General features: G+C 44.7%; 1 protein-coding gene across 2 annotated transcripts in view; it reads left to right on the forward strand.

The window, feature by feature from the left end:
- Nucleotides 1-26,252, forward strand: part of DDR2 (discoidin domain receptor tyrosine kinase 2) — a 211,208-nt gene that overhangs the window by 144,725 nt on the left and 40,231 nt on the right. For both annotated transcript variants that reach the window (XM_040359729.1, XM_040359730.1), the window contains exon 8: nt 7,687-7,930. In XM_040359729.1, the coding sequence (XP_040215663.1) occupies nt 7,687-7,930 (244 nt within the window). The remainder of the gene's footprint in view (nt 1-7,686; nt 7,931-26,252) is intronic.

Genomic DNA, 26,252 nt, shown 5'->3' on the forward strand with positions numbered 1-26,252 from the left:
GGGAAAAACTATTCCCACCCCTCGGGCAGTTGCTAGAGGTATGGGACATAGTCGGATAGGCACCCAGTGCCTGGGAAATTTGTTATTTTCTGTGTTTACTGTATGTGTTATGCTCAATGTCTTTTACTCTATAAGGATGATGGAATGTGCAAGGTTGGCCTATGTGTCAAGCAGTGTACTCGGTGTCTTGCTGTTCCTGAGGTGTCCCGAGCTGTTCTCATATGAGTATCCTGTCTTCCCTTCACCCTTTATGCCTAATGGCTGATCGCCCGACTGACTCATTCTCTATCCTCTCCTGGAATGTCAGGGGACTTAATTCCAAGTTTAAGCGTGCCACCCTCTTCCAATATTTGAAGTCACGCCCTGTACAGCTCATCCTACTCCAGGAAACTCACCTCATGGGCAGCAAGATCCTGACCTTGAAAAAGCCCTGGGTTCAGCGGGCGATACATGCTACGTATTCTACATATGCCAGGGGGGTGACAGTCCTTGTTCATAAGAATTTTCCCTGTGTCATTGAAGAAGTCCGTACGGATCCCCTGGGTAAATATGTGATACTTGTTTTCACACTGTGGTCGCAGAGGTACATTGTTGTTAATGTGTATATCCCCCCTCCCTTCTCCTCAGCCCTACTATATGATGTCCTAGACAAGATTACGCCCTTCTGCCCTGGGAGGGTTATGGTGATGGGGGATTTCAATGCCATCTTGTCCCAAGAGTTAGACAGACCTACCCCACCGAAGTCACGATGTTCAGATTTATTGGCCTGGGCTCAGGCGGTGGGCCTGGAGGAGGTCTGGAGGTGGAAGCACCCAGATGTGCGCGCATATTCCTGTTATTCAGCGTCCTACAAGACCGCATCCAGGATAGATTTGGCCTTCTCCAACCCTGCACTGTTAGCGGATGTGTTGGAGATGGACTATCTTCCCAGCGGTCTGTCGGACCATAGCCCGCTGTTGGTGGTGCTCCGCTCTCCGGCCTCGCGATGTGCCGCACTTTGGAGGCTGGGCGCGCAGTGGATCACTCACCCTGACGTGACTACTATTGTACCCCCCCTACTGACAGAATTTTGGGAGAAAAATGCTGGTACGGCCTCCCCGGACGTAGTGTGGGATACCTTTAAGGCATATACAAGGGGGCAATACATCTCCTCTATAGCTAGTGTCAAAAAACAACATTCGGCGAAGCTGGGTGACTTAGAGAAACTGGTTACAGACCGCACTGCCACTTATAACTCTGACCCCTCTTCGGATCATTTTGATCTGATGATGGCGGCCCAGCGTGACTTACACCTGCACACAGCTGAAGCGACGCGTCTGGAACTACATAAGGGCAGACAGAGGGCCTTTGAACAGGGGGACCGGAATGGCCGGTTTCTGGCCATGATGGCCCAACACGACCAGCCTCTCACGACCATATCTATCCTTCAGACTCCGGGAGGGGGAACTGTGTCCTCCCCTCGAGACATACTGCAGATTTTCAATGACTTCTACAGGACCCTCTACTCTTCTGGGTTGCCCGCGGGCTTCCGGCCTGAGACACTAGGTGACCTGCTTGATCCCCTGGCGTTGGGCTGGCTCTCCGACCAGGAGAGGGAAGCCCTAGTGCAACCATTCACAGCTCTTGAGGTTCAGAATGCCATCCGGTCCTTCCCACCGGGCAAAGCGCCCGGACCGGATGGTCTCCCCTTAGACTTTTATAAAGCTCATGCGGGCCTCCTGGCCCCTTTATTGGCACAGCTCTACACTACATGTCTAGCCGAGGGCAGCCTCCCCGCTTCTATGTACCATGCCCACTTGACACTGATCTACAAACCTCCAAAAGACCCTACTTCCTGTGCATCTTACCGCCCTATTGCCCTACTGAACACTGACTTTAAAGTGCTTACTAAGTTACTAGCCCTTAGACTATACCCCATGCTGCCCACGGTGATAGACTCTGACCAGACGGGGTTCATGCCCAAGAGGTCTACGGACGTTAATCTTAGGAGGCTCTTTACAAACATTCACACCCAACACCTTAACACCGGAACGAGGACTGTGGCCTCATTAGACGTGGAAAAGGCCTTCGACACGGTCGAGTGGCCTTTCCTATGGGAGACCCTGCGTCGGATGGGATTCCCCTTGCTTTTTATAACTTGGCTACAGGTAATTTACAAGGCCCCCACTTCGTCGGTGCGTCTGGGTGGTGGAGTTTCCGTCCCCTTTCAGCTTTCTCGTGGCACTAGGCAAGGCTGCCCCCTTTCCCCGGCCCTATTTGCCCTTGCCATCGAACCTGTGGCAGAGGCTCTTCGTACATCTCTCCACATTAAGGGGCTAAGGGTGGGTATGCTAGAGGAGAGGGTGGCCTTATACGCCGACGATATGTTGCTTTTCCTGAATGATGCAGGCCCCTCTCTGCAGGGCGCTTTGTCTGTTCTGGACACCTTCGCCCCGGTCACTGGACTCAAAGTGAACTGGTCCTAATCTCTCCTGTTCCCGATAGACCAGGCGGCCAGATCCACATCCCCCCCTGATAACCCCCTTTGCTGGGTGGACACGTTTAAATATTTGGGAGTATATATCTCTACCTCGGCTTCTGACTTTGTCCCCTTAATCTCTTTCCGGTTCTGGTGGACGCCCAATCCAAGTTCAAAGCCTGGGGCAACCTCCCTCTATCGGTATGGGGGAGGGTGAACCTTCTTAAAATGAAAATAGTTCCCAAACTTCTTTATCTTTTCCGTCACTCGCCGCAGTGGGTGCCTAGGTCCTTTTTTACTAAACTGAATCAACTCTTTTCTTCCTTTATCTGGGGGTCCTCTCCGCCGAGGTACAAACTATCTACCTTAATGAGGCCGCGAACGCAGGGTGGGATGGCATTTCCTGATTGCTACAAGTACTACCTCGCCGCCCAGCTGGTAACGGCGGCCTGGTGGTTGCGGCCGGATGGTACCAACACTTCCACTGCTCTCGAGGCATCGGTGGTTGGCTCGTTGGAGGCCCTCCAGCTCTTGCTGTTTCGGGGCCCCCATGCGCCATACTCTCTCACTCCTTCCATGCTTACCACCCTGAGGGCGTGGCGGACCGGCCTAGCCATCGAAAAATGTAAGCCCACTGAAATTTCACCTAACGCCCCGATCTGGAAAAACCCTACCTTGAACCATCTTTACAGGTTGTTAGATCCCCTCGCGTGGTCGAAGCACGGCGTGAAACTGGTCTCCCATATTGTGTCGCGGAACGCGTTGAAGTCCTTCGCCGAGCACTCGTCTGAGTTCAACCTGCCCACTCACTATTATTTCAGGTACCTCCAACTATCACACGCTTTTTCGGCGCAGTTTCCTTTGTCCTCCTGTATCGTGGCCCAGTCGGAGCTGGAGAGGACACTCAGATTCGATTGTTGCGTGAAGCCCACATCACACCTATACTCCTACCTACTCTTTGTGTCCCTCCCTCCCCTTGACGGGCTGCGAGCCAGGTGGCAAATTGACATTCCCACGCTAGATACAGACGACTGGGATGACATATGGGACCTTCCCTTCACTACGTTGGTGTCTGTTCGCGATAGACTGGTCCAATACAAAATAGTGCATAGGGCATACTTCACCCCCTACAGGTTACACAAGATGAACCCTTCACACTCACAGAAGTGCTGGCGCTGCGGCGCCTCCCCGGGTGACTTCTCCCATATTTTCTGGCGATGCCCAGAGGTGATGCACTATTGGGAGGCTGTGCTGGAACTGACCAACAAGATTGCTGGAACATCACTACCTTTCACTATGGAGGTATGCCTCCTGGGCATAATAGAGAATGTTGTCCGAACCTCGGCCAGACGTACCCTAGTAAGCCTGCTGCTTTTTTACGCCCGCAAGAACATAGCTATGCATTGGAAGAAACCCTCGCCCCCATCCTTAGTGCAGTGGCGGCGACTGGTGAACGCCAGCCTTCCGTTATATAAAGACACGTATGCCAATCGTGGCTGCCCAGCAGAAATTTGATAAGATATGGCGGGTCTGGGTGGAGGAATCCGAGACTGCGGGTTGAAGGTTCTGAGATGTGACACCTCCCTTTCCCCATCCTCCCCCCCTATGTGTATGCCGTTCACTGCAGGTACCAGCCTATTAACATGTTTGCACGATAGATGATGTTATCCCTCTGTTGTACCAACTGCCTCTCCTTGAGAGTCGTACGATGTTGAGCTGTCTGTGTCTAGTCTTGTCTAAAATGTGATGTTTAATGTGTTTAAAAATCTCCAATAAAAATATTTAAAAAAAAAAAAAAAAACAGCGACAGTGCAGAAAGCTGGAAATTGGCTTGGGCTGGAAGGGGGTGTAAGTGCTGCCCTGGTATTGAAGTAGTTAAAGTGGAGGTTCCACCTGAAAAAAAAAATTCCACCAATAATCTAAAAAAAAAAAAAAAAAAATGTTTTACTTACCCTAAATTAGTAGCTGTTGCTATGCGAAAGTGGCGAATCTGCCTCTTCATCCTCCGCGGCGGATTCTCTTCCTCCTCCTACACTCGGTGTCTTCTTGTGAATGGGGCGCGCTGCATTCTGGGAACTGTATGTGTCCCAGAAAGCAGCCGGCCCATTCACAAAGCGCTGCGCTGCTCGAGCATGCGCAGTAGGAAACAGGCAGTGAAGCCGTACGGCTTCACTGCCTGTTTCCCTTACTGTGGATGGCGGCGCTTGGAGCTGCCAGGATCGAGGATCGGCCACGGCGGGGACTGACATCGCTGGCGGCTAGGACAGGTAAGTGTCCTTATTAAAAGTCAGCAGCTCCAGTGTTAGTAGCTGCTGACTTTTATTTTATTATTTTTTGTAATGGAACCTCCGCTCTAAGGCAAATAAACAAAAAAAATAGGTAATTAAAAAAAACAGCATTTTTGCATGCACATAAATAAATGACAAAAGTCAGCAGAGCTTTCCCTCATTTACTAAGCTCTGGAGCAACTGCACTTTCAGAGTGCAACTGCATTTACAAAATTCACAGTCTATTTGCCTTTTGTAATTCAACCCCTAAGGGTAAATCGACTTTGCACTGCAAGTTCCCATTGGAAGTGCAGTTGCCGTAGATCTGAGGGGAAAATCTGCTGATTTGCTGATTTGCTGATTTGCTGATTTCTATCATCCAATCATGTACATGCAAAAATTCTGTTTTTTATTTTCCTTGCATGTCCCTCAGATCTACAGCGACTTTCAGTGCATTTGTAATCAGGGCCGTCTTTAATATGGTATGGGCCCAGGGCAAACATTTTTTTTGGGCCCCCCTCCAGCTTATTTTGGGCCTGGCTGGTTCACATGTATGTTTTGGCGGTCCTTATTTGTGCAGGTACAGCAGCCCATTGATTTGAATGGGCTGCCATGCCTTTGTTTCCTGCAGAAAAAAGGTGCATTCAGCATTTTAAAAATACAGTTGCCTTGAAATCCATTCTGCTTTTGCACCATGCTACTTACCTGCAGTTCTTGCACACACAAACGCACGGTGTTTTTAAAAGCGTGACCTAAACATCTAAAAATGCAGCAAGTTTGACAGTGCGGGAACTGCAGATAAGTCACAGCAGACAGCAGAATGGACAGACAGTGCTGTATTTCAGTGCTTGATGGGCATAGGCGCGCAGCCTATTACATGAGGCATGCGCTTTTCTTTGCAGGAAACGCAGGCATGGCGAATGGGCTGCTGTGCCTGCGCAAATGTGGGCCGCCAAAACACATACATGTGAACCAGCCAGGCCCAAAATAAGCCCATCAAGCAGTTAAATACAGACAGTAATGTCATGTACTCTGAGGCTTTACTCAGCCTGGACTGCAGGTCTGGTCTGTGATTTAAAGAGTTCCTCTATTTTACACATGGCATGGCATGGGGTCCCATGGTGCTAAAGCAGAATGGACAGACGGTGCTGTGACCCCATGCCATGCCATGTGTGTAAAATAGAGGAACTTTTTAAAACACTGACCAGACCTGCAGTGAATCATCAAATATTATAAAGACTTTGGGCACACTCTACAGAAAACTTCAATTTACAATATAGATTAGCAAACAGTGACATACCTTGAGGAGCAGGACATGAAGAAGTCAGCCTCAGGAAGAGCAAACTGGGGATGTTATAAAATCACATTCTAATTCACTTTTATATACAAGCAGCACCCAGTGGCAGGAAGGGAGAAGTGCGTGTCTAAAGGGAAGTCAGGGGTGCTGTACATTTTAAAACACTGGGAAGGGAAGCAGTACTGTCACTGGCTGCGTGCCGCTGATGATTTTCAGCCTGATTTGTGGGCAGCACAGGGGCTTAACGGGAGGCAGGGACGCCATCAGGAATTATGGGGCCACTTACACAGCTTCAGGCATGGGCCCCCTGGAGCAGAGAACCGGGATGGGGGGTGCTGCCGCCTGAAATTGAGAAGCAGGGGGGGGGGCTGCCGCAAATTTAGAAGCGGGGGTCCTTTACAAAAAAAGAAATAAAGAAAGAAATAAAGAAAAATATATATAAAAAAGGGGTGTAGCCATCTGGGGACCTCTGGGCCCTTTAATAAAAAGAAAAAAAGAAATAAAATATATATATATAAAATATATTTTAAAAAGGGGGTTGCCATCTGGGGCCCTGGGGACCTCTGGGCCCTTTAATATTTTTTTTTTAATAAAAAATAAATTACAAAAAAAAGGGGGTTGCCATCCGGGACCTCTGGGCCCTTTAATAAAAAATATATATAAAGAAACATTTATAAAAAAAAAAGGGGGGGTTGCCATCCAGGGCCCTGGGGACCTCTGGGCCCTTAAATTAAAAATAAATAAAACAAATATATAAACAAAAATAAAAAAATAAACATTTATAAAAAAAGATAAAGGGTGTTTGCCACATGGGGACCTCTGAGCCCTTTAATAAAAAAATAAAAAAAATATATATATATATATATATATATATATATATATATATATATATATATATATATATATATATATATATATATATATATAGAAATAAAATATATAAAAAAAATATTTTTTATAAAAAAAAAGGGGGGTTGCCATCCGGGGCCCTGGGGACCTCTGGGTCCTATAATAATAATAATAATAATAATAATAATAAATATATATAAACGATTTTTTTTTATTAAAAAAAGGGGGTTGTCATCCGGGGCCCTGGGGAACTATGGGCCCCTGGGGACCCCCAGACCTCTAAAAAAAATTGGCCCTTTAATAAAAAATAAAATAAAAATATATTAAAAAATTGTCCCTTTAATAAAAATATATAATTTTTTTTATTATTTAAAAAAAAAAAAAAAGGGGGGGGGTTGCCATCTGGGGCCCTGGGGTCCTCCGGGCCCCTGGGGGCCTCCGGACCCCTAAAAAAAAAAAAAAAAAAAAAAAAAATTTTTTTTTTTTTTTTTTTAAGGGGGTTGCTTTGGGCCCCCAACAGTGACAGGGCCCAGGGCACCTGCCCCATTTGCCCTGCGGTAAAGACGGCCCTGTTTGTAATGCAAAGTGGATTTGCCTTTAGTAAATCAACCGCTGGGGCGTGTCTAAACTGCAGAATTTCTAAGCATATGGGCAAATGTGAGTTTATTGAACTTGGCATAGTGAAAATGAATTTAGATTGTTTGAAATGCTTTACTATAATTTTTACATTCCCTTTTCTTTTTAAATTAGCATGTTTCATTGTTTTAAATATGTTTATGTAAAATAAATAAAAATATGAATTTCTTTCTATGCAGGTCCACTGTAACAACATGTTCTCAAAAGGTGTAAAGGTCTTTAGGGAGGTACAGTGCTTTTTCAGATCTGAGGCCAATGAGTGGGAAGCCAATTCTGTCTTATCTGTCCTGATACTGGACGATGCCAACCCTAGCGCTCGATATGTCACTGTGCAACTGCACAATCGCATGGCAAGGGCAATTAAGTGCCAGTACTATTTTGCAGATTCCTGGATGATGTTTAGTGAAATCACCTTCCAGTCTGGTAAGAAATACTAAATGATAACATCTAAAATGTTACCATCTTTATAACATGTCACAGTTCACCTAAATCCAGTCCCAATTTTCTCTACTATGCAAATGTGGTGATTATATGTTACATTTTCTTACATGACTAAGGCTCCATTCACACCTAGGCGTATTGTCGCCTGTAGCGCAACGCTATTGCAGCCTGCAATACGCTGGAGGGGTGATTTAACATTGTCAGCTGTTCACATCTCCACGCCGAACGCCGAAACGTAGTACGCCTGAAGCTCAAAACAAGTCCCGGACCTTTTTTTCAGGCGGTTTTTGGCATTCGGCATAGCCGACAATGTTAATCACCCCTCCGGCGTATGTTAGGCTTAAAAACCGCAGCGTTTTGTCGCGGCAAATCGCGGGACAAAACGCTGCAATTTGTCGCGACAAATCGCGGTAACATACGCCGCGTTCAGGTGTGAATGCAGCCTCAATGAACGTATTTCAGTTCTGACCTTCATGATGGGAGATATTGCCTAACTACCTTTTGGTAGATTTGAAATATTCAAAATTAGCATACTTTCTGAGTGTCTTTTGCTCGTAATGAACCAGTCAGGAGAGTAGCACATCTGGGAGAAATTATTCAGTTTTATTGTTTTTCAGGGTTTTATAGACTAAAGCTGGCCATGCATGAATTGAAATTCAAGCCGGTTCAGCAGGGATTGGACAAATTTCGATCAATGTATGACCACTGTGGTTGAACAGAAGTTGCTAGATAGTTGGAAATGGCAAGCTGGAGATAGTATTCTAATGCCACGTAGGGTTGCCACCTCATCCCTTTAAACCCGAACACACATGAATTACACAGGTTCTGAGTCTAATTTAATGCAGGAAAGGCACCAAGTGAGTTTAACCACTTAAGGACCGGACCAATATGCAGCTAAATGACCCAAGGGGTTTTTACAATTCGGCACTGCGTCGCTTTAACAGACAATTGCGCGGTCGTGCCACGTGGCTCCCAAACAAAATTGGCGTCCTTTTTTCCCCACAAATAGAGCTTTCTTTTGGTGGTATTTGATCACCTCTGCGGTTTTTATTTTTTGCGCTATAAACAAAAATAGAGCGACAATTTTGAAAAAAATGCAATATTTTTTACTTTTTGCTATAATAAATATCCCCCAAAAAAACATATCTAAAAAATTATTTTTCCTCAGTTTAGGCCGATACGTTTTCGTTTACCTATTTTTGGTAAAAAAAATCGCAATAAGCGTTTATCGATTGGTTTGCGCAAAATTTATAGCGTTTACAAAATAGGGGATAGTTTTATTGCATTTTTATTAATTTTTTTTTTTATTACTAATGGCGGCGATCAGCGATTTTTTCGTGACTGCGACATTATGGCGCACACTTCGGACAATTTTGACACATTTTTGGGACCACTGTCATTTTCACAGCAAAAAATGCATTTAAATTGCATTGTTTATTGTGAAAATGACAGTTGCAGTTTGGGAGTTAACCACAGGGGGCGCTGTAGGAGTTAGTGTTCACTTTGTGTGTGTTTACAACTGTAGGGGGGTGTGGCTGTAGGACTGACGTCATCGATCGAGTCTCCCTTATATAAGGGATCACTCGATCGATACGCCGCCACAGTGAAGCACGGGGAAGCCGTGTTTACATACGGCTCTCCCCGTTCTTCAGCTCCGGGGAGCGATCGCGACGGAGCGGCTATAAACGAATAGCCGCGCCGTCGTCCCGGATCGCTCCCCGAGGGGATCCGACCGCCGCATGTAGCGGGGGGGGGTCCCGATCGGACCCCCGACCCACGTTTAAGCAGGCACGTACAGGTACGTTGATGTGCCTGTCCGTGCCATTCTGCCGACGTATATATCTACATGAGGCGGTCGGGAAGTGGTTAATTACCACCTTAATCAGCCACAGAACCTGTGTAATTAATATGTGTTCGGGTTTAAAGGGATGAGGTGGCAACCCTACACGTACACGCGACCGTTTTTCGGGTTGTAAAAAATGACGTTTTTAATGGTCTAGAAAAAACGGCCTTGCCTACACACGATCGTGAAAAAAAAATGCTCTAGCAAAGCGAGGTGACGTACAACATGTACGACGGCACTATAAAGGGAAATTTCCATTCGGATGGCCCCACCCTTGGGGCTGCTTTTGCTGATTCGCGCTTTTCAGTCTTCGCGCTTTTCAGTCTGTTACAGCATGATGAATGTGCTATCTCCATTACTAACGCTAGTTTTACCAGAACGAGCGCTCCCTTCTCATAACTTGCTTCTGAGCATACGCTTTTTTTTCACATCGTTAAAGCCCACACACGACCATTTTTTACAACGTGTTCGAAATTTTTAATGCCCATTTTTTACATCGCGAAAAACGGTTGTGTGGCATTAGGCTCGATTTACACTACCTTGATGAATTTTTGACTCGATTTGCAGTGCGATAATGTAGTGCGACTTTATTACAGATTTGGATGTATTTTGGATATAGTTTACATATTCCTTTGGGCCAAATGATGCCATAATCCCACTAAAGTAGTACAAGACTCATTCCAAAGTTGTATCGCAGCTGTGCTGCATTGTTGAGAAAACGCACAATTGGAAGCAATGTTATTTCCTTTGTCATCCAATTTATTGTGTAGCAAACCCCAGAGGGAGCTGCTTTTGTTTGTTCAGTCCGTTACTCTGCCTTTCAACCCTAAAAAAATGTCCCAGCCCCTCTGGTACACCTAGCAATGTGATTAATGGAATAACTTAGCAGGAATACACAACACAGTTCTTCATGTAGTTTACTTGAAGAAAAGTAAAATTCAGGTTAACATTAGTCAGCCAGGACCTGTGTAAGTACCTAAGACTTGGTTGAAACAGTTTAAAGAAAACAGTCAGACTGTAGAGATTAAATAGACTCCCCAATAACTTTTGGTGTGTGTGGGATGCTGTGAATAAAGGGGAACCCCAGGTCAGCCTACGATGCTTCTAGTACACACCCAGTGAAATGATCTCAATACCCGCGGTGTGTCCCCTGTAATGTCCTGGAGACAAAGCTTTGTGTTTTATTATCTTCACCGGCAATCTAGGAACTCTGTGGCAATATTTGGATGTGGTATTCTATGAAAAGCATTAAAGGTTCCTGGGCAAAGCCCTCTCACCAAATCCTGTACACAGTCAGCGGTCCTCCCCTGGGCGATCGATTGATCTTAGATGCAGGTGTGTGGCATTCAGTAGGGTGACCACGTGTCCCGGATTGCCCGGGACTGTCCCGCATTTTGTAGGTCTGTCCCAGGCATTGTCCCGGAATAAAACTGACACATCCCCCCCCCCCCCCCCCCCGGGCCAATCTGATGCCTCCAAAAAAGGCCACCACATCACGCTTTACTCACTGACAGTGCTTGTGCTGGCCAGGAAAGCCTTGAGGAGCACAATCCCTGCCCCCTGCTTGTGATTGGAGAAATCATAAATCCCGCCTCATGTGTCCAATCACTGTGCTGTGATTTGTTACAGTACAAGCCGACTTTTGGGAAGGGAGGGTGTCCCTGAATAGTAGTTTGGAAATGTGGTCACCCTAGCATTCAGTCCCTGAGCTGTTGCAGGGTGTCCTTCTTTAGCATGGACAGTCTGTTCCTCTGGGCTGGAGCTGCATGAACAACCTGTTCCTCTGGGCTGGAGTTGCAGGCTGTGTGCCCCTTGGTAGGCCGCGATTCCACACACACATAGTGCAGGAGATCCTCTCCTGATGGGGTGCAGGCAAAAAGTTCTTCTGGCTTTTTATCTCCTCCCCCACAGTCATTTGCTATAATACAGAGTTTTCAGACAACCTCCAATAGGGAGTTTACAAACAAGGAGTTCTGAGAATCTGTGTGTGAAGAGAGAAATGAGGGTGAAAAGCCCACGCTGCTGCAGCAGACAGCTGTGCCCTAATAGTTTAGATCAGTCTGGAGAAGTACCTGCTACAATTGCATCCCAAGTCCAACACTAAGAAAAATGTCAGTTAGCCCTGGTTCACACTGGGTACGATTTGGAACGATTTGAGATGCGATTTGACATGTCAAATCGCATCTCAAATCGGCGGCAATTGTCGGCAATGGCACTGTCCTAATCAGTGTGACGCCGCATCTGCGATTTCAAAAAGTATATTTCGAAATCGCGGTAAAATCGCTCATTTTACCGCGATTTTGAATTCGCAGCAGTGTGAACCTAGGCTAAAGGTCTCATCACATTAGATATCACCTAGACATGCAGTATTCTGCTCATTCCACAATGAGATCTGTACAGCATTTCACAATGTGCACACACTCAAATCCAATTAGGATGGATCAGTAAAGCTGTTTTCTATGACCTCTTCATCCAAATAAACAGTAGACCCTTTGAGGTAACATACAATGGGGTTGATCCCAGAGTTGCTCCAGAGCTTAATAAATGTGGTAAAGCTCCACTTTGCAAAGAATATCTATTCACATGCAAGGAAAAAAAATGATTTGCACATAATTGGATGATGGAAGTCAGCAGAGCTCCTGCTAATTTACTAAGCTCTGGGGCAGATGCCCTTGCAGAGTGCACTGTATATTTGCCTTTAGTAAATCAACCCCAATGCAACATCCTATTCTTAGATTTTGGACTGTGTAGGCTGCCTACAAGGCCTCACACTTCAGAGGTGCCTACATACGAAAACATCACTGGCACTGCACATGTAACATCTTGCCGGAGCGAGCAATAATTGGAGGACCATTATTTATGATTAACTCTATACTGATGATCTGTAGAAGCTTTGAAAAGTGCCACCTATGGAAAATTTAAGGTCCCAAAGTTTGTTGCCATTTTAAGGCTTGACATGGTGGGTATATACATATTTGACACTTTGGGGGTTATTTACAAAAGGCAAATCCACTTTGCACTACAAGTGCAAACTACAAGTGCACTTGGAAGTGCAGTCGCTGTAAATCTGAGGGGTAGATCTGAAATGAGGGGAAGCTGTGCAGATTTTATCATCCAATGATGTGCAAGCTAAAATGCTGTTTTTTATTTTCCTTGCATGTCCCCCTTTGGATCTACAGCAACTTCACTTCCAAGTGCACGCTCAGTGCAATTTCAAGTGCACTTTGTACCTGTAGTTTGCACTTGTAGTGCAAAGTGGATTTGACTTTAGTAAATAACCCCCTTCATCTTTTATATTTTACCTACAATTGGGTAATATATTACATTTGTGTGCTATAAAACTAACTTTAATATACATTTACTGACATTTTACGCATGATAAACCATTGTGCTAATATTGTGTAACATACAAAATTGGGACTATCCACCATTTTATTCTTCAGAGTGTCTGCTTTCAAAGAATAGAAAATGTTTTGGGGTTTTTAGGCCTAAAATAATTTTTAAACATGTGCAAAAAAAATGCAAAAAAAATGGCTCTGGTAGTACGAGGGTTAAGGTAGTATTAAAAACCTCTGCATTTTTAGCTTAATATATTGAGCACAACAAAGCAAACATTCTCCACTAAACTATTGTTAAAATTCTTACTGCTGGCTCCTTTTCTCCCAATGCTGCTTCTCGGAACTTCCAGTCTCCACAAAAAAGAGTTAGCAGTGGAAACTGCAGACTGCAATCAGTGTGTTAGCTTGGAGAAGGGAGGAGGGAGGAGCAGGGGAGTGCCTTACCATTCTATGCTAAAGTGCTGGGCGTTTCTATTTATGCACATAGTGTAGGGAGATACAACTCTAAATTCCTGCAAGATGGCTCCATAGGATGCTACAAGAGAAAGGAGCCATACTGAAACATGAAACCTGGGGCAGTGTCATGGCACCCGCTTGAACTGGGCAAGGATTAAACAATAAAAAAGTTGCATATTTAGTAAGTGATTGAATCAACTGCTGAAAATTGCTTAAATAACTGAAGGTCACTTTAAGGCTGCAATTGGGTTGAAATTTTTTTTTTTTTTTGTTTTTATCCTTTGCTTTTTTTAGGGTATTGTGTAGATATTTGACTTTGACTTTGACTTTTTTTCACATACAGTGCCTTGAAAAAGTATTCATACCCCTTCAAATTTTCTACATTTTGTCATGCTAGAGCCAAAAATATAAATGTATTTATTGGGATTTTATGTGTAGACCAACACAAAGTGGCACATGATTGTAAAGTGGAAGGAAAATTATAAATGGTTTTCAACATTTTTTACAAATACCTGAAAAGTGTGGTGTGCATTTGAATTCAGCCCCCCTGAGTCAATACTTTGTAGAGCCACCTTTCGGTGCACTTACAGCTGCAAGTCTTTTGGGGTATTTCTCTAACAGTTTTGCACATATACATTAAATGTTTGTCCATTATTCTTTGCAAAATAGCTCAAGCTCTGTTGGATTGGACGAAGAGCCTCTGTGAACAGCAATTTTGAAGTCTTGCCACAGATTCTCAAATGGATTTATGTCTGGACTTTGACTGGGCCATTCTAACACATAAATATGCTTTTATCTTAACCATTCCATTGTAGCTCTGGCTGTATGTTTAGGGTTGTTGTCCTGCTGGAAGGTGAACCTCTGTGATATACAGACAACGGAACACAAACTCCTGCGCACGGGTGGGATGTTCAACACTTAGTCTATAGTCTGCGTGCAGATTTCCTCAAAAGTCAAAAAGTCATGGTAACACAAGCCTTGCTGCCCTTCATGGATGGGGAAATCCTGGCAGGAAACAAAAAAGGAGAAAGAAAGGCGCACCAACCTTGTGTACTACCATTTGACAATTTATTAAATAAAAATGATATTAAAAACTACTCACAAACAAATGGTGATAAAAGGCTTGTCTCAAACGATTTTTACTTTATCGTTTGAGACAAGCCTTTTATCACCATTTGTTTGTGAGTAGTTTTTAATATCATTTTTATTTAATAAATTGTCATATGGTAGTACACGAGGCTGGTGCGCCTTTCTTTCTCCTTTTTTGTAAGGTGAACCTATGCCCCAGTTTCAAGTTTTTTTTGCAGACTCTAACAGGTTTTCTTCTAAGATTGCCCTGTATTTGGCTCCATCCATCTTCCCATCAACTCTGACCAGCTTCCCTGTCCCTGCTGAAGAAAAGCATCCACACAACATTATGATGCCACCACCATGATTCACCATAGGGGATGGTGTGTTCAAGGTGATGTGCAGTGTTAGTTTTCCGCCACACATAGCGTTTTGCTTTTAGGCCAAAAAGTTACATTTTGGCCTCATCTGACCAGAGCATCTTCTTCCACATACTTGCTGTGCCCCCACATGGCTTCTCACAAACTGAAAATGGTACTTCTTATGGATTTCTTTCAACAATGGCTTTCTTCTTGCCACTCCATAAAGGCCAAATTTTGCTGAATACAAATGTATGCCACGATTTTCAGATGTTTATTTTGAAAAAATTTGGAAAACAATTTATAATTTTCCTTCCACTTCACAATTATCGTATTTATCGGTGTATAACATGCGCCAGCATATAACACGCACCCCAATTTTAAGAGGTAAGTTTCAGGAAAAAAAATATTTTTAAAATAAACAACTCTGAAGCAAATTAAGGGTCAGTCAATGCAGCACAAATAAAGTCCTCAATGCAGCACAAATAAAGTCCTCAATGCAGCACAAATAAAGTCCTCAATGCAGCACAAATAAAGTCCTCATTGCAGCCTGATTATTGTCATTAATGCCTTTTTGAACTAATATCATTTGCAGTCTCACCATCTCCCACACCAACAGCCTGAATCAGGAAATCACTGAGCCGTCATCTCCTCTGCACTCGGCTCTCACGTTACACACACAGTCCCGCCTCCACCATTGGCATTGGACCAGCTACTGTGATAGGCAGAACACTGGTCCACAGAGAGGAGATGACAGCTCTGAGGTACGCTATCGGCGTATAACATGCACCCCTGCTTTGTCCCCCGATTTTCAGGGGGAAAAAGTGTGTGTTATATGCCGATAAATACGGTATGTGCCACCCTGTGTTGGTCTATCACATACAATCCCAATAAAATACATTTTGTTTTTGGTTGTAACTTGACAAAATGTGTAACATTTCAAGGAGTATGAATACTTTTTTAAGGCACTGTATAACAATAAATTACACAAAAAAAAAGGAAAAACTCACAATAAAAATGTTTTTTTTTTTTTTTAAAACAACAAAATCAAACATCCCAGCTAACCTAAGCTAATATCAGAGTCTAAGCAGTCCTTAAAAGGGAAAAAACTGTGCTAATACAATACAGAAAATCATGCAAAAAATTATATTATCAAAGGCAGCAGCTTGTGTGCGATCCACAGAGCAAGACATACACAAAAAATAAAGCTGCGCCAGAAAACTCTTAACTGGAAAAGTACATTCAGGAAAATGATTTCTGATGTTAGGGTAAGTCCATAGGATGCAAACTGTAAGTATGTAATTCCAAATTGCAATAAAGTTCATGCAGATGCAGAATCCTGGAAGCACACACCACCAAAAGTGACAGATTTTTCAACACTGAAGTGACACCCTTCACCAAGATGCAAGGCCGCTTACCAGAGGGCAAGCTTGAAATGCAGTCGGCTCTAACCCAGCCGTGGCCATTATGGACCCACAGAAATGCAGGGGGAGACAGGTTCCCGAGGAAAACTCCAGGCACAATCTCAGGCTCATCCAGACATATAGATGGAAAGAGGATGCACCATAGCGTAATTCCGTATAAAATGTATATTTATTTAAAACGTAAGCGTACTTACAAACGTAGATAAAAACAAGCAGCATGTAAAACAAAAGTGCCGGCCGGCAACTATTGGAGCCCTTCCTCCTCTGCGTGGTGACGTCACTGCTCGTCCTCCCAGACACGTTTCGTCATAAGTCAGACGTTCTCAATGGGGTCTTTGACCCCATTATGACAAAACGATGAGGTCATCGCGCGTGCGCCGTATGCGTTCCAGCATGGACCGCATTACTGCGCCGAAAACGCCTGTCATTAGGAGAGAACAGGCGGCGTAATGGCGCCTGTTACAGCCTGTCAGTTTTTTAGGTGGATCATCCATTGTCCTCTATGGAACGCCATATGTAAACAGACATGTGTCCATTTACATCCGACCCTCCATAGAGCAAGCGGGTTGTGTCCGCTCTGCATCTGCCTGCTCAGCAGGGATCACCAGACAGATGCCCAGCTGAGCAGGTGGATCCACTGGTCGGTACATCTAGTACGAGGACAAACAGCAGAGGTGACAAGGGGCATCCTTGCATTGTGCCATTCAAGATGTTGAATGGTGGAGAGAAAACATGATTCACCTTCACTTGAGCTTTGGGGCTATCATATATCTCAGAGATCCAAGCATGCTCACCTAGTCCAAGGCTTTGCAACACCATTGACTTAAAAACCCAATAAAACCTGTCAAGGGCTTTCTCTGCATCGATCGATAGGACAAGGCAGGGAGTACAAGTCTTGGAGATCCTATGGATAAGGGAGACTATCCATTGGGAGTTGTCTCTGCCTTACCTACTACAAATAAAGCCCAGTTGGTCTTTATGTATAATCTTGCGCATATAATCCTGGAGGAGGTTAGCTCAAATTTTTGCTAGGACCTTCCTATCCACATTTAACAGGTCTTTGCTGTCCTTAATAAAGACAGATATATGTGCTAATAGACCATCTAGAGCAGGGGTGGGCAATTATTTTTTCGATGGGGCCACATGAGAAACTAAAAATATTTTGGAGGGCCGGGCCAAAAGGCTAAACTCAATACTGCATAAAATCAATTGTATTTCTTTATAAAAAGCAGTAAATATCATTGTTGGACAACTGGTACGAGTACTTGTACTTTATATATACACATAGCAATAGGGCACAGGGGTACAGTATAAAAAAAAATGTATATATAAGTATAAGTACAGTATTAAAAAGTAAAAAATATATACATAGCAATAGTGTACAGTGGTACAATATATATACCGTATATTACAAACCCTCTCTTTGAAGAAACCTAACATTTGATTTTGCCTAATATCAAATCCATGCTGGGGCTTGTAGTTCCCCATCCTCTGAAGAGACACAGGTTGGCAGTTGCTGGGTGAACCCTGCCTCTTGGGTCTATCACCCTGTCCCTCAGCTGTCAGCAAAGGGGTTTTAGGGTTGTAATATACATGGCATGCCATGGGTGGACTCACCTGTGTATTACACCGGAATGACATCTCACACTCACAGCGTCTACTCCTCACATTCACGCCGCATGGATTGTTCCTCACAGGCGCGCGGAAAGGCAGCTGACGTCATCTGACGTGACGCCAACTCCCTGCCTGCGCCTGCACGTACGGCTCAATCCGTACTCTGCCTATGTTCCCGCCCCCCCCACTAGCTGCTGGCCGGCCCAGCCACTGACTAGCCAGGAGGAGGAGACGCTGTGAGATGTTACTAGGCCCAGGCACTACTAGGGGTGCAACGGATCAAAAAACTCACGGTTCGGATCGTTCCTCGGATTGGGAGTCACGGATCGGATCATTTTTCGGATCGGCAAAAAAAAAAAGACAAGACAAATGCCCATCAATGCAGTGTGACCTGTGCCCTCCACTGTAGTCTCACCGTGCCCCAAATTGCAGCATCATCAACTGATCATCCCTACACTACTAGTACTGACAATCAACTGGAAATATATATTTTCCAATTGATCCTGGTTCTATCTGCACCATAACGGTTAACTACAGTGTGACAATGGTTTGTAGTACATGCAGCATTCATCCATCAATCTTGAATACTTGAGAAAGGACACCCACCTGGTCCACTTAAAGTTTAACTTCAGCAAAATTTTTATTTTATAGCTTTGAACGGCATGGTAAAAGGTAGGGACCAATTGTTATGGTGGTTTAGGGCAACATTAGTGACATTTCCCCTCACTCTCTTATCTTCAGTCACAAGATAGAGAAAACAAAATTCACAAATAGTGATAAAAGGATGAGAGATTATAGCTTTCCCCTCCTCTACTAATGCTAGCCATACACGCATACATTTCTCTTGTTTAGCCCGTGGAGTGAAGGAGAGAAAACCAGCAGAGTCCTCCAATCCACACTAAACAACTGCCGGCTATTTCATTTAGGGTAAATTCACAAATACCGGCGCTGTGACAGATCTACATGCCAGGGACACCCGCCCCTCACCCACTTCTGCGGTTCCCGGTGATTCTCCTCTACATTTCCTGGATGGACACACAGGCAGATAACATGGGGACACGGCGTGTGTGTAGAAGGGGCGGGGCGACGTATGAGGAGCGATAGAAGAGAGTGTGATTGGAGGGTGGAAGGGATCGGCTCACTCGCACTCACACAGCCCCGCCTCCTCCTAACCCTGCACTGTGATGGACAGAACACATCCCAGCATTCTGTCTATCACAAGCTGGGGGTTAGGAGGAGGCGGGGCTGTGTGAGTGCAGCAGAGCAGAGGCAATTACAATGTCGGCTGTTACAGCGTATCCCGCGGATCACGTGTGTGCCGATCCGAGGCTGTTGATCCGTGCGGATCAATAACGATCCGTTGCACCCCTAGGCACTACTGTAGCTAGCGATCCGCGGGCCAGATTAAAAGGTCCGCCGGGCCGTATACGGCCCGCGGGCCGTAGTTTGCCCAGCTCTGCTCTAGAGGAATCTGCCCACCCTTGGCCAAAGAGTTGAAGTAAGATTGCATATGTGGCAGCAACATGTTGGAAAATTTCACAAAGTAGGCCCTAGTAAGGCCCCATACACACGAGAGGATTTATCCGCAGATACGGTCCAGCGGACCGTATCCGCGGATAAATCCTCTCGAGGATTTCAGAGGATTTCTATGCGATGGCGTGTACACACCATCGCATTGAAATCCGCGCTGAAATCCTCTGCCGATGACGTGTCGCGCCGTCGCCGCTATTATGACGCGGCGACGGGCGCGACGCTGTCATATAAGGAATTCCACGCATGCGTCAAATCATTACGACGCGTGCGGGGAATCCCTTTAGACGGATGGATCCGGTAAGTCTGTACAGACGAGCGGATCCATCCGTTGGAATGGATTCCAGCAGATGGATTTGTTGAGCATGTCAGCAAATATCCATCTGCTGGAAATCCATCCCAGGGGAGATTTCTCTGCGGATAAATATCCGTTGGCGTGTACACACCATAGGATCTATCCGCAGAAACCCATTTGATGGGATTTATCTGCGGATGGATTCTATGGTGTGTATGGGGCCTAAGGCTATCCAGGTCCCAGACTCTTCCCTGAAGGTGTTTTAGCACATGCAGGATTTCAGCGGAACGAGATGTCCAATTAATAGTAAAGTTTGTCTCTGGCACTAGACATGACATAGGGTACATGTGTACCACCATAGTTGCGTTTATGGGTTCTCGCCAGCATACACCCACATTTGTTACCCTGGACCTAAAATTTATGGGCAAAAAAAAATCCATTTGTGGCGGGTCTGTTTATCAAATAAGTCTTTTAGCTGCAGTTATAAGTTTTTGAGTTGTGCACCAACCAAAGGGTCTGTGTCTGCCTTATGTCTGTGTGGTAGGTCCGTAATCTGAGACAATAAAGTGGTTAAATCATATTACAGCTGCTTTTTCAAGGATGCTGTCTGGACTATGAAGGCACCTCTCACCATTGTCTTGTGTGCTTCCCATAGCAAGCTTTCGATCATATCCTCCACACAATTCTCCACTAAATAATGTTCAAGAACCGTGCAGACTGCCTTCACCACTGCTGCGTTATCCAGCTAGCTCCAACATAGACCATACACCCTAGCTTAAGATAAAACAGTAAACAACAGTAGCCAAAAAGGACAAGGCCGACTAATATCTTATATCACCAGAACAATAATCACCCATGAATAAAGAATGCATCTAACCACTTCTCGCCCACGCTATAACCAAAAGATGGCTACAGTGCAGGCTTACTTTTCCAGGAGGGTGTCCATTGAAATCCACCATCCGCGCTGCCCCACACCACCTGCAACGTGCGGGCGGCACGCTCTGTAATCGCTGAGTCCTTTGGAGGTAAAGGGACAATCACAGCTGCCCTTTAACCATATGATTTGCTGTGTCCCATGACAGATGAGCATGAAAGGAAACACAAGCCGGTTATCTGCTTTTCTTTCCTCATGCTGACAGTGTGAGGAGAGAAGTGGTGATTAGATATCACAAAAAGAAAGCTCTATTTCAAAAAGTCAGAGAAAAGGGCTCTAAAATCACTACTCATTCTTTCCTGGTGCTTGCAGGTGAGAAACCAGGTTGATGCCACGTGGTTCCTGCAACTCAGGCTGCATTCACACCTGAGCGTTTTCAGCTCATAAAATGCCTGAAAAACACCCAACAAGTAATATCCCATTCATTTTAATGGCACCTGTTCACATCTGAGCGTTTTTTGTCACCCAAAGCAAAACACCTGAATTACGGAAGTTTTTCTGATTTTTACATTGGTGACCTGTACAAAATCACAGTAAAAATCACGGTAAAAACTAAGATACGAAAAGTCTCCTAAACCCCTCCTATCAGGAAAGTTAATTTCCGACAGGGTGATAGTTTGGAGGAAATGAGGCAGGTCATCCTTGTCACGGAGAGAAGCCATAATCCCCCTCTGGTAGCAGTGAGCCGAAATAGAAAGCCCCACATATAATTGGCCTCTGTCTGCTTGAGAGCATCCAGGAGGAAGTGTGCGGCATTATGTATCGCCAAAGTGCAACGTGAAAGATCAGAGTAAAGAGTAAAAAGTTGTATTTTTTTGCCTCAAAATCAAGATGAGACCTTCGCCATATGCCTTTGATGATAGTGTTTTGGTCTGAAAACATGATAGTTTACGAATCACATCTCTTGGCTTGTTTGCATCAGGATTTGGAAGCACCAAGACTCTTTTGATTTCTTTAGCTTGTTAGAGGGGCCTGTCCAGGGCTTTATTGAACATCATAAGCGAAGTTAAAATTTATTTATCTCCACCAGGCACCTTATGCAAATGTTTTTCCCTATGGCACCTATTCTAATAGTTATCAATGTTGTTGGTTTAGGCGGGTCTGCACCGATTGTAATGCAGACATGGTCTCAGTGTGGTGAGTTTCTAACAATTCCACCCTAGTTCCCAGCTGCAAGGCACCTTATGCAAATGTTTTTCCCTATGGCACCTATTCTAATAGTTATCAATGTTGTTGGTTTAGGCGGGTCTACACCGATTGTAATGCAGACATGGTCTCAGTGTGGTGAGTTTCTAACAATTCCACCCTAGTTCCCAGCTGCAAGGTGCCTTATGCAAATGTTTTTCCCTGCACCACCTATTCTCATAGTCCTCAATCTTGTTGGTTCAGGCGGGTCTGTTGAGATTGTAATGCAGACGGGGGCTCAGTGCGGTGAGTTTCTAATGATTCCACCCTAGTTCCCAGCTGTAAAGTTTCTGAATTCAGTTCCAGAAAGCCTGCCTTCTACAGTATGCCTCCTCAACTTGTTTAATGAATGCTGCCAGATCCGCTTTAATGGGAAGTTCATTAGGATAGTGGGTCAGTTTCCAGGGGATGCTGTAATGCTGATCCCACTGCTGAGAAATAGAGATAGAAAGGAAGACAGGGAGGGAGGGGGACTCACCCATAGCAGAAGCTTCCATCAGTGTGTCCTCCTGCAGCAGCACCAGTATCTCACCAGACAGGGAGTGAGGAGGAAGTTATATTTGCCATATTTGAGCCGGCCGAGTCCAGGCATTTGCAGTCCACCAGATAGGCTGCGATTCCTCCTTTCTTTCCTCTCAAAGGATTGGTGGTAGTGTTGGGCCGGAATAGCGCTGAAAAGGTTGACTGAGCTGTGAAGAAAGAGGGCGGCGGGTGCTACTTAGATCAAGAGCTGCTTGTTATTACGGTCAAACCACACCCCTCCCTCCAAATATATTTTTGGGTGTATTTTTAACACAATATGGAAAAAACTGCCAAAATAACACCCCATTGTTAAAAAACTGCTATATTGTACTTTGTTTTCCTAATACACAAAACAAATAAGCAAAGAAAATACAACATTTTTAACATTTTGGAGTGTCTTTTGTTTTTGTACACTTGCTTCATGCTTTTGTTTATCAATGTAAGCCAATAATGGCCACTGAGGAGTTGATTTACTAAAAGCAAATAAACTGTGGAGGTTGCAAGTGCAGTTACTCCAGAGCTTAGTACATGAAGTAAACCCTCAATTTGCAAATAACACCCAATTACATGCAAGGAAAATAAAAACAAATCTGCATTTTGGATAGCACATGATTGGATGATGGAAGTCAGCAGAGTTTCCCCTCATTGCTCTGCAGCAACTGTACTTCCAAAGTGCACAGTCTATTTGCATTTAGTAAACCCACCCCATCATGTCTTCGTTTTGACCTGGTGATGATCATCAATGGTTTGTTGGTGGAAAAAATGTACAAAAACAATTACTTCTGCACTCTGAAAAGGGGACATAATATACAAATTTTTGTATACCGTTGTTGAAAACCTGAAAGATTTCTCAAAGTCTGGAGTGATATTGTCTTTTTGAGTTTTCGTGTTTTAGCAGATTTGCGCCCTTTATAAGTAATAGAAGTTTGCAGGGCTGTATTTATGTTTGCTAAAGAGGAGAATGAGTCTTAAGGCCTGGTTTACATCTATGCATTGATGCTTTTTGCAGAAACGCACTACAGTTCATATGACATGGTTTTCTATGGCAATGTTCCTCAACTCCAGTTCTTAAGTACCCCCAACAGGTCATGTTTTCAGGATTTCCCTCAGATGAAACGGTGGTGGTAATCATACTTCCCAACTGTCCCAGATTTGATGCAAGGCCCAGCGTCCCGGTGTACCAAGGCTAATTCCCGGGAGTGGAGCCAAGTGGCGAAAAAGTTCCAGCACTTGGTTCCAGGGACATGTCCGAAGGGGGCGCGCTAGCATGGGCACTGGTTGCCTTTGCCCAGCAGCTTGTGCAAGGTGCATGGGGTACTAAACACCGTGACCTAATATTTTTATTGCAACTGACATCTCCCCACCAGCTGTCTGTCACCATAAGTTACAGTGATAGGCAGCCCGTAGGGAGATGTCGACTGCAGTGCAGAGACTGCATCGCGGTGTGTATCACCAGGGCTGGGACTAGGCAAGGCAGGAGTGTCGGGCGATCACTGGCACCGAGAATTTGCCCACGTCTCCTGTGGGGTGTCTCCGGGTCTCCAGCACAGTCATCGGTGACACTATAGCAGCCAGTATCTCTCCTAGCCGGCTGCATGTTTACATCAGCTAAAGGTGGTTATTTACGAAAGGCAAATCCACTTGAAATTGCACTGAAAGTGCACGTGGAAGTGCAGTCGCTGTAGATCCGAGTGGGACATGCAAGGAAGATAAAAAACAGCATTTTAGCTTTCACATGATTGGATAATAAAATCAGCAGAGCTTCCCCCTTATTTCAGATCTACACCTCAGATTTACAGCGATTGTACTTCCAAGTGCACTTTCAGTGTAATTTCAAGTGCACTTTGCACTTGTAGTGCAAAGTGGATTTTCCTTTCGTAAATAACCCCCAAAGTGTCAGAGCACCGAGGGAAGTTTCCCAGCTCCTCAGCTCTGACGTGTGTTCTGACAGGGCAGGAGGAGGAGCCTGGGAAGGAGATCTCCCGAAGCTGAGGAATTATGAGGAACGAAAATCTGTGCTTGGGGCAGGAAGAAGAGGAAATGAGGGATTTTTGTGCTGCAAATTTGAGATGAGGGCATTTGTATTGGGGGGATTGTGCTTGTTGGGAGGATATAGTGGGGAGGGGTTAAATAAGAGATTTGTGCTAAGGGGGGCATGGAGGGAAGGAGGATGAGATAATTTGTGTAAGAAGAGAGGTTTAGAGGATATTTACACGGGAAGGATTATATGGGGTAAGGATTTGTCCACAGAGGGAAGATTTGGGTGGGGGGGTAGGATAATTTGTGAAAGAAGGAGGGGTTTGGGAAGGATATGAGGATGATTTTCGCAGAGAGGGGGTATCTGCGCTAGGAGGGGGAGATGTGGGGGATGATTTGTGCCGAGAGGGGGTATCTGTGCTGGGTGGGGGGAGATGTGGGGGATAATTTGTGCAGAGAGGGGGTATCTGTGCTGGGAGGAGGGAGATGTGGGGGATGATTTGTGCTGAGAGGGGGATTTGGGGGGTAAAAGAATTTGTAAAAGAAGGAGGGATTTGGGGGATTTATGCTAGAAGGAGGGAAATTGGGGACATTTTGTGCTGAGAGGGGGGATTTAAAATATAAGGGGGTATAAGAGGGTGACGATTTGTGCTGAGAGGGGGAGATTGGGGGAAGGTTTCTGCTGAGAGTAGGGATGTAAGTTGGAATTTATATGGGACTGAGGATTTTATACTGGAAGGGGGGATTGTGGGGAGGGCGCTATAGGATATAACTCAACACAGTGATGGAAATAACATACAAATAATAACAAATAATGATAAAACATTTGATAAAGTCCATATGTGAAAACTGAATATCACAAAAGTGATACAAAATAAGAATCCACTATTGTGGAAATAGTCAGTGAAAACAACTGTAACCAATTCTCCAGTCGCTGGTATGGACTGACAAATGATTGGTTGTCTGCAGGGATCCTTAAGCATCTAACATGTAAGGTGGGGTACTCTTACCATGTATGGTGGACTCCAGCTGCATTACAGCAGTGAGTCTAAAGCGCTTGTTGGTCTCTCAGGACCTTGGTCCCTGTAACCAGGATTTCCCGAATGATGGTGCGTTTCTCAATCCTTAGCATTAAATCAGGAACGGTACAAACGACAGGAACCAAACCAATCGGGTTTCAAATGCAGGGACACAGGAAACAGGTGGTTCAAATGAACTCGAAATGGAAAAAGAAAAAGAGTGCTCCAATGGTGCAGGTCAAAACCCTGACAGGTTTTTTTTTTTTTTTTTTTAAAAGGTTTTTATTAGCCATAAAACACATTCTCAGGAAACGACAGTGCATTCAGGGTACAAAAGCAATGGTACATTTTTGTGAGGAGGATAGAAAATTCACAAGGCATTCAAAGTATAAGAATAATAGCACGCATTCTTGGAACGCGGAGGATATGGAATATCCCAAGTGCACGTCTCTTCGTACCTAAATAACAGAAGAAGATCCCAACATGGGTTCTCCTCAAGTGCATATAGCCATTTTTATATTTTCCAAACTTGTAACTACAACTAAGCTCCACATTTCTGTCTAATACCCGTCAAGTAGTACTTTAGTCCATATCGTGGAGAAGTGACATAGTGTGGCGTAGCCATCCTAGATTAGAACACAGAGTAAAGAAACTAAAATGGCGAGAGGAAAAAAAACCAAAATATCCCAGCATAGAAAAATTATAAAACCCCATTTATGTGCCGTGCGCTGCTGTCCCTC

The sequence above is a fragment of the Rana temporaria genome, chromosome 7, assembly GCF_905171775.1.
Source record: "Rana temporaria chromosome 7, aRanTem1.1, whole genome shotgun sequence".
Lineage (NCBI taxonomy): Eukaryota > Metazoa > Chordata > Amphibia > Anura > Ranidae > Rana > Rana temporaria.